This window comes from Pocillopora damicornis, chromosome 10 (genome assembly GCF_964200805.1).
Source record: "Pocillopora damicornis chromosome 10, jaPocDami1.2, whole genome shotgun sequence".
Lineage (NCBI taxonomy): Eukaryota > Metazoa > Cnidaria > Anthozoa > Scleractinia > Pocilloporidae > Pocillopora > Pocillopora damicornis.
The window spans coordinates 8417627-8427638 of NC_142679.1; the positions used below are offsets into that span (position 1 = coordinate 8417627).

Genomic DNA, 10012 nt, shown 5'->3' on the forward strand with positions numbered 1-10012 from the left:
TGAACAATTTGAAGCTTCCGTCGGAACAATTGACAGTTACTCAGTAAGTTCATAAATATATAAATATATACGAGTGTATGACACTTTCATGATATGCTGATACATCTCAGCAATTGATTACAATATATGCTTGTTAATATAAAAATCGTTCGGTCTTCCTGAAAAATTTTGGAGTTGAAAAGCCCCAACTTTAACTATTCTATGGTTCTATGAACAGGCAGTGTTATATCTTTTTCCTTCCTCTGTGATGAAATTGGATGGAACACATTTCCTCTGGTTGTTGTTGTTTGCCATGGAACTAAAACATGCGGTTCCGGAAGATGTAATCTTCTTACAAATGGGAGAAGTTACTGTTTTGCTGCTTGGCAAAGTGAAGGAAACAACTCTGCCTGTGTAACAACTAGGCTCGTCACCAGGGGACCTCTTTGATCTCCATGGTACAGCACCCTGGGTGGACGGGACTCCGTCATCTTGAATTCTGCGCATGATTTTGTCGAAATCAGTTGCCCGGCCATTTCCACGGTGAAGAAAAATCGCGAGGATAACGACAAGAACCTAGAGTATAGAATTCTTTTGTCAACTTTCTTGGAAAAACTTTTTGCCTTTAAAAAGTATTTTTAAATTATTGAAACAGACAAGATCACAAACCTAACCATGTTGTCAGGTAATGAAATGATGTAATGAAATCAAGAAATGATTAAAAAGAGTTAAAAGAACTCTTACAAATACGTCATACAATAACAAAGGGCATTAATGTTTTACCTTGAAAACCTCCATTGCTCAATTCCTTTTTATTTCTTGTTGTGTGCGGTGAGGATTTCTTCTCCGCTTGCTGCTTTGTGTCTTTCCTCTATTCCTTAAAGTTTTTTTGATGCTGAGAAAAGTTTCTCTCCGCTTATATACAATTTTTCGTGCTCTCAATGTGTTCCTTGAATAAATATATTAAAACTATTTCGCTCGATGTTCCATCCCCTTTCATGTTGTTTTAGTTCTGTTCCGAAGATAATTTAGAAATTGATCTAATAACTAATTTTTGAAACGTCCTTTTAGTAAAATAGGCTCATCAATATCGTTCTATTTGAAGACACTAGAATAAGTCATTTAAGACACCGTTCATGCTATTTTTTTTATTAACTTAACAATATACAAAAAAAGCCTGACTTTCTTGACTGAAAAGTTGAAAAACCATTTCCTTAACATGATAATGTGTATAAATCATACTTGTTACCACCAAGGAGGCAAAGGTTGTCCTTTACCCAAAACAATTTAGTGGAGTCTCGCGTAAATTACTGAGAATCTAATTTCCTCCATCCCGTCATATTGTTACCAAATGATAACAATTGCATGATGTAACGTTTGGACGAAATTGGGAGTGATGATATTTTTAAATCTTACGAGGAAATAATTGTACAACAGCACGAAAACGGGCAAATACATCATGAGTCCTTGATTAAGATTTGATCAGTGTTAAAAGTCAGAGTCATTTATACCATAGTGTTGTTGAAGGCCTAAATGTAATAACTGTCCTAAATGTAATAAAGTCCTAAATGTAATAACATTTGGTCCTAAATGTAATAAAGTCCTAAATGTAATAACATTTAGTCCTAAATGTAATAAGCCTCTAATGCAATCGTTTAACTCCTTCAGTGCATTATTGTTATGGCGGACATCCACCTTGAGATGTTAAAGTGGCAGCTGTTGCACCAAAAAACCGCTGACCAGTATACATATCACACTACGGGCTCGCTGATATCAATGGGCGTCCTTTTACTTGCTGGACATAAGAAATATCAGCAGTCGAAGTATGGTCCTTTGAGCGGTTTATTGATCGAGTTGGAAAAAATTATTTCCAGCCTAAAGTAGGCTTGTGCTTGGCTGGAAGCTCAATAGGATGGAATCGATTGGTACGTAATCATTAGGACTTTTTGGAAAAGAAATTTACTACAATTGATGATGAACTAGCATGTTATTGTTGATGTTATCGTTCGTGTGAAAGTCCTAAGTACTGATGCACCATTTTAGAGCAGTCTGAATGATTTCGCTGTCACATGTTAATCCAAAAGAAAAGTGTTATCATCAATAGTGTTACTGAAATTTTGCACATCTATGTTATTCAGTGTCAATTGATTTTAATGAAGCATTTGAGTTCGTTTTTAAGAATGACTACCTTGATTTATTCAATTTTGAACCTGGGATATTGCATTTGTAGCCCTCTATGGCTTTACTCCACCTCAGTAATCAGTTCATGTACCATATGACTATAAATGGAAACTGTTGAGCTTTCCTTTTTCATTCATCTATTTATCTATTCATTTTCTCCCCTCACGGCAGGGAGAAGAGAAAATGAAATGTAGACTTGAGATCAACTGTAAAATATATGTTTTCCCAATATTTCGGTTCGGGAACTGATGAACCTGTCATAAGGGGATAAAGGAAAAAAATGAATGGTTTATCAGACCATCAACTGACCATCATGCGTTGAATGTTGTAGCTCAATGCTCTTGCGTGGAAAAAAGGCAACATGTCGAGACCTGTGATCGTGAAATGGAATAATATATGATTGGTCAGTAGATATCTTGCTCTGTAAGTCACTTTATCATATAGCTAGCAGCGCGCGCGGGCAAGATGAAGTGAATCCTGTGTTCTGACTGGCTACCTGAGCGGGAATGATGGGCCTACCCTCACCCGCTTTGGATTCCCCGTATTGACCCCACGCAAGAAAACTTACAAAGTTCGTAACTTTTGGACAATGTCGGCATATACATAGAAAAAAAATAAACGACCCTCTTGGGTTTATTGTGTTGCAAACACAGTTGGCTTTCACTATCGGTTCTCGAAATAAACAAGCCATTCTTGATTCTTATCAAAGCGAGATCTTTTTCTATACAATGAATCCTTTAATGATCAAGCCAAGAGAATACAAACTCTCTTGACCAAGCTTGTTCGGTCAAGATGACTGGATGTTAGCCTCGTTCTTTTTTTACCTTTTTTACGGACCGAGACTTCGTCTCAGTCCATAAAAACGGAAAAAAAAAAAAAAAAAAGAACTCGCCCAATATCCAGCCATTTTGACCTCAAGCTTGGTCAATAACACTTATGAATATGTTTTATGCAGACCCATACAAATCTGGTAAGGAAAGACAGTACAAAAAATGCACTTACGAGCCCGGAATTTGTCTAACGTATAGGTCAGTGGACTTCCTTTTCCTTGTAATTTGGTTCATGAAGTGTTAACTCCAGCACTGATCACACAAGTATATCGTCAAAATCTGTTACACTTAATTAAGAGTCTGAGCCCATGATATAAAGAGAGCTATTGATCAGCGTTGTCATTGCTTTTGCGTCCGTCAATTTGATGCCAAAAGCACATCAGTATAAGGTTTTGTAGCCAATGCTTCTCAACCTACGTCTTTAGCAAATAAAAAGACCCTGATTAATATCAGCGAGCCCGCAATATGCCATGAATACAGGTCAGAGGATTCTTTGGTGCAATAGCTGTCACTTTAACATCTCAATGTTAGCACAGTTAAACGATTGCATTGGAGGCTTATTACATTTAGGACCTAACGTTATTACATTTAGGGCTTTATTACATTTAGGACCAAATGTTATTACATTTAGGACTTTATTACATTTAGGACAGTTATTACATTTAGGACTTCAACAAGTGTCACTTTTGTGATTTTAGTAACAAAGTCTTTGATTGATCGATAAAAGACCAACTGCCGGGAAATCATGAGCTGAATTCGAAAAAAACGATGCAAGATATTTAAATGAAAATTTCAACCCGGTATTTAGAGAAGTTGATGTCCGGTGTTTAATACGTCATGAGTAAAACTTTTGGAAAGTGTACCCTCTTAAAACTGGAGACATCGATAGCTTTGGCAAAGAAATAACTTCCCAAAAGTGTTAAATGTCAGACAGGTTGAAAAGTTGTGACTCGATTGTGATACGAAACAAGTGATCTTTCCTTTTAGTATCCATGACAGGATCTAGTTGGAAGTCGTGTTTCCATTTTACCATTATTCAAACTGGTTTTTAAAATTACACTAGAAACTAAGGATTTATGTGGTATGATTTCCCGCTGATATTGATGCATGTTTTGATAATATGCTCTAGCAACATGAATAACTGATTTGGTGAAGATTCGAGACGGTATCAAATACTTTATTTTTATTAGATAGAGAGTATAAACTGTTGATGTAATTTCAAAAGTGTTTCGATTAAAAGTTTATACCCAGCGCTGCAGGTGAAGAAGGATCTTAATTATGACATCATGCCCTCCATTCCAAACGAAAATGATCTGAAAAATCTTCACTGAAGAGCCCATAAAGAGACTTTGGGGAACGGTACTACTGATTTCTTTGCTGATAATTTTAAAATTACGGATACCATAAACTCTGACTTGACAAACATGGACAAATGGTTTTTAGATAACAACATGAAAAGAAATCATTCAAAATATCAGGCGATGATCATGTGGAATAAAAGAGTCAGTCCCAAATTTCTCTGGAATTCTCTCGGAATTTCATCATTCCAAACAGCGACAAGCTAGAAGGTGCTTAAATATTTACTGTTGACGATATGTTGAAATTCGATAAACAAGTTCCTAATATATGCAGGAAAGGGTCTCAACAGGTTTCAGCTTTAAAGCGTATAAGAAATATACTCCATATGATTTACTGGTTTTTTTATATTTTAAAGAGCCTGTAGGGCAAGTCAAGATACAAACAACTCGTAAAAATACTCAGCGCTACTACTGACATCCCAAAACGTCTAATAAGATTTATGCAATCTATCATTGTATTGTGTCGATGTTAAGCGGACTGCATTTCCCCTCTTTCACCAGGAAGAAGAACAATATGGAGTGTCCTTACCCTCCTCCAGAGTTTTCTGAATATTTTGATGAAAAGCGCAAACCAGCATCTAGATAACTTGATGTCCGGTTTTTGTGGCTGTTACCTCCCTTCTGGGACATGTATGTTAGAATGCTGTAAGTAAGTCCATAACTTTTTTCGTAAGTCCCCTGACCAGCGTAGAAGGCTTTGGCATGTCAAACAGTTCTTTGTGGGGCTCGACTAGAGTAAGAACTAAGAATTGGTAAAACATTGAATAGTCTGTTAAGAAATAACGCGTGTGTAACTGTCAATTGAAATTTGAAATAAATATACCGTTGAAGGGCCATTTGCCGTCTTACATTTCAGTATTTACAGATCTTCTGTATAAACTTTGCTGATCGCTCATCCACTGCAAAACACAATATAGATTAATTGTACCTTGGAACGATTAGAGCCTCATTTTTTTTTCCAAAAGCGGGAAAAGAAATGGCAAATGCTGTGGTTCGGTTACTCAACTGACATCAGTGATGGTGACGTGCAGGACGAAGCTAGAAAAACATAGTCTTTTAAAGAACGTTGATAAAGAAAAAAAAAAAGGAAAGAAGAAATAAAAAAAATGATGACACGACAGAGTCCCCATATTTTCAAAGTGCATTAAATACCCATTCTATTTTCGTTTATTCCTTGCCCTGTTCCCGGCCCTATCAATTGACCAGTGTACAACCTCTTATTTATCCGATCGTACCCTAGTTCTAATTTAGTTAAACCAATAAACTATGTTCCGACCAAGTCCTTCTTTTGTCACTACTTTGGCATCGGCGAGAGCTGTTCATTAACTCCTTTGCGTTAAATTCAACATTGCTTTATTTTACTTCAATTATTTCAAAAACTACAGCAGAGGTCACATGCAGTCTTACACTGCTTTTTATTCTATGTTTCATTAACGTGGTTTCGAAACTTTGCCATTTTACATCGACAGCTTTGGCAAGGACAGAACCTCCAGGAGGCGTTAAATGTCAGACTTTTTGTCATATAAAAAGTTGCCAAACGATTGTGATACAATACAAATAATCTCTCCTTTAAGCAATTTTCTCCTCCCAAAATAATGGAGTAGTTTCCGCGATCCATGACATTATTATCCTTGATGATGCTCATGAATCAGCGTTTGCTCGGAACTTGTTTTTAGTTCGTTTTTTACTTTTTTTTTCTTTTTAAAAAAGGTACGGACTACATTTCCTCTTTCTCATCCTGGGTAGACAAGATAAAGTGCCCTCACCCTCCTCTGCACCGAGGTTTCTTCCTCAAGTCCTCTTCAAAAAGTATCTACTAACAATGTTAGTCCTACGTGGACTGAGATTGCGTCTGGAAGATGATGACTAAGAAAATGAAGAGAATTAAAGCTTGATTGAGTCCATGAATGAATAACGTGTTTCTTGTTTTGCGATGAACCAATAAAGGCATAATACATTCAGACCTGAATTTCATCCACAGTGCGGAAAGATCATCAGTTCTTTGTTTGTGGACAGACTCGGGACAAACAAGAAAATCTCAACCTTTAAACATAAGCAGAATCTCGATTCTTACGACCCTGAGATAGCATTTTGGCCCCTTTAAATTGGCACATTTACAATCAATAGGAAAACTAGCGCATATACCAGCCTGCTCTGCTGTTGAGCAAGGAACATTTTTGGCACTTAGGTCATCTGTATTTGGGCACCCGATCTAAAAAAGCCACATTACCTTTCAACACACGTACGTAGTAACGTCTTTGTTCCTGCAATGATCGTACTCTTTCACCTTGCGTAAAACACAAGGAAGCGCTATTTTACTGCTGTCGGTCAAAGGCATGGCTTTGGGGCGATGTCTACTTATCTGGTTTTTCTTGACTGTATGCCACGTGAAATCTTTAAAGGAAGGGAAAACGTTGATTGACTTCAGCTTTGTAAAAGCCTTAATTGATTGTAAGGATATTTAAGACACAAGAATTTTCATGAATAAGAATTTTTTCTTCTCACTGGAAGAGTAGTAGTTGGGGAGAATATATAAGTTTAGACATCGGTTCAAAATACTCTTTTTCTTTTTTAGAAATAAACAGTTTGATAATATATGTTAATTGCTGATGTTTCACTGCCTCAAAGAGAAGATTGGAAGTATAACATAATAGAAAAAAGTTTTCTTAAGGTTATATGGCCGTAAATGAAAAAATCATATTTCAGTTATCTATTCATACTCAGATTTTGAATGGGACAACATCATCTCAAACAAAAGATGTCAGAAAATGCCTGGAAGTTTCGAAAATTATACTCGATTTTTCAACATCCAAGCCAGTTTATAATCGATATTAATACCACTTGAACTAGGGATTCCACCTAAGCTAAGATATAGAGGAGTAATCGACCGGCAGAAAGTAATGGCGACAAAGTGCATGATGATCGTTTTTATTCAGTACGAAAAAAGCAGCAACCGACTGGGTACTGACACAAAGCATGACTGCCAAAATGTTTCCAGGGTGACTTCTCCATCACAGACACTACCACATAAATTAATACAAAACTTTGAATACGAGTCGCAAATCAAATAAGAAAACTGTGTGTATACTGAAAAAAAAAGATGAAATCAGCGAGAATATAAGCCACCCTACGAGAATGAGAGGGGACTGGGGTCAACTGAGCGCTGTGTGTCATGCGTATTAGTACGGTTTAATCTATCTGGCGATAAAGCTCAGATCCAAACTTTTCTCAAATAAACTTTCCTAAACTTTCATCAAATAACATGAATACCTGAACAGACAAAAGAAGGTTTAGCTTTTAACTGGAATGATTGCCATTGGCAGTTGTACTTTTGACGCAATGCAGCCTTCTACTTTACAAGAAGCTGTCAATTCGTCGTAATCTTTTGAGCTCAGACATAAAAACTGATGAACCATGCTTTTCCCGTCAAAATTCTTTCCAGAGAATTTTGCACATATTGGATCGATTTCCTTGCACCGTTTCACAATAGCTTTAGCGAAGCAATCTTCTTTGGCCTTCATTGCAGTATCTCCATAGCCAATACATTCTGGACAGAAAACACCTGGAAGAACTACAAACGGCATAAAATATACGTCAGTTGAAAACTAGTAAAGAAGAAGACATACAAAGCAAAATCCTAAAAAAGACCGTGGTTTATCATTTATATCGTCTTCTTTATTAATATCATTCTTGGCCATTGCGTGTACCTTGGACCTAATTCAGGATGAAAAGCTTAAGGAAACTTAACCCTTTTTAACTCCCAGAGGTGATTAACATGTAATCCTTCTCTACAATATCCATACATTATCCTGCAAAAAGGTAACTAGAACACTCTAACTTATCAGGTAGACGTTGCTATCTTGATTCACGCCAAATTCTTGTGACTTATCTACAAGGAAATGTGTGGCAGCTAGAGGAGAGAATTTACAATCAGATCTTGGAGTTAAAGGGTTAACTATATATTCACCGAAACGAATAAAATTAAAATTTACATTGTTGACATGTTTGACAGCTGGTATCTGAATAAACAAGATTAAGTTAGTGGCAAATTCAGTGTCGAATTGATTCCAATCAGCCTACTTTCGAATTGAGCGATCTCGCATCTAAACTCCAGAAAATGAATAACAAAAACAGTTCATGGTCTCTTGATATAAACCTATTGAAAATACCTTCTTTTTCCTGTTCTCTCTTAGCTGCAAGACAGATCGAAACGCAAGCCATCAGTACAAAGATCTTGAGAGACATCTTCAGCTTTTCAGAGAACCTACAAATGATCCAAAGTGTAGTACTGAGTTGATTGCGAGTTCATCGACACGTGACCGGCCAGCAACCATCAGCTTTTTAACCATTTCAATCAATCAGCTCATCAGTTACTAGCGGCTATGAAAAACTTTTCTGTTCACAGTTTCAACAATAGCAGCTTGAGTAAGCTTTAGTATAAGGTATAACTTCAAATTAAAGATAAGAAACAGGAAAGTTTCGTGAAAAGAACTGCCATAACTTATATATATTTTCTCGCCTATTTATCTTGCTGAGTGGTTGTTAGATATTGCACACCTTTGAATCTAGCAGATTACAAGAACACTAATCGGCAGAAATATTTTTGTTGGTATGTCCACATAGTATATGTTGGAAGAGCTCTTGAAAACAGGTGCACCGTCTTTTTTTTTTCCGTAACGTTACTGGAAATTCCACCCTCAAAAATTTGAAAGGAGCGAATCAAGCTGAAATATGAGACGCTTACATTCAATCGCATAAATTTCTTTCAACAAAGCGCCTAAAACCTTTAGGATACAACAGACTTTGAATGAGGTGTAGTACTCACGCGGTATTTTCTGTGCAGTTGAAGTTTGTTAAGTCTTAAAATCTGCAGGCACCTCTTGTAACTTCGGAGTTTTACTCTCAAAAACTATTAGGCATCTGGTTTCGCAAGAGCTCGTCGTGCTTATAACAATACCCGGTTTAAACCCGCTTTCATGACTTCATTTTTGACTGCTTACTTCATCACAGAACGGTTCCTAATTCCCTTCGAACATTAACACTATAACAATGGCTAATCAGCACAAACTTCCTCCCTGTAGTAAAAGGCTTTGTGCATACACACCTGTTACTTTGAAATCACCAAGATTGATCACCAGGATTGATTCCTGAAAAAAATGTTCACGAAGATAAGCTGGATGCTGTTGTTTAAATGAGTGTTTGCTTCACCCACTCTTAATTAAATGAACAATTGAATAGAGTTCATGGGCCAGTGAACAAATTCGTTTTTACTTCATTAGAGGACATGAAGGATTGTTAGAGGGTGCTGCCTTGTTTTAATTTGCGGACTAATCCTGTCCTCACCAACCTTCTTAATTGTTTAATTTGTTCTTAAAACACACATTAAAACTCCTGCCATCAATCAGGAGCAAGGAGAGTCTTAGAGGAGGCGTAGACCATTCTCAGAACTAACTCTCTCTTTGAGTATCTGATTTCAAAGGGTTAATCTTCAAAATATAGGTTATCTCGGAAGATTCTGTACACGGCTCTAAGAAAATAGACCTCATTGTTTCGTATGACATTAATTAGGCGAGAATCTAATTAAAAAGCAGGAACAAACGCCCACAAGGGAATATCCGCTTGATTCCACTCTCCGTACGTTCTACATTTTATCAGTTTGGCTAC

At 36.8% G+C, this 10012-nt stretch overlaps 1 protein-coding gene across 3 annotated transcripts in view; it reads right to left on the reverse strand.

Annotated features, from left to right (window-relative positions):
• Window positions 1–7260: 7260 nt before the first annotated feature.
• The window catches only part of LOC113678669 (uncharacterized), a 2986-nt gene continuing 234 nt past the window's right edge, over window positions 7261–10012 (reverse strand). The window contains exons 2-4 of one of the 3 annotated variants that reach the window (XM_089183672.1): window positions 9453–9495; window positions 8518–8612; window positions 7261–7919 (exon numbers count right to left, since the gene is read on the reverse strand). In XM_089183672.1, coding sequence (XP_089039798.1) covers window positions 7639–7919; window positions 8518–8593 — 357 coding nt within the window. In that variant the 5' untranslated portion in view covers window positions 8594–8612; window positions 9453–9495 and the 3' untranslated portion in view covers window positions 7261–7638. The other 2 variants (XM_089183670.1, XM_089183669.1) reach the window with 2 other exon arrangements.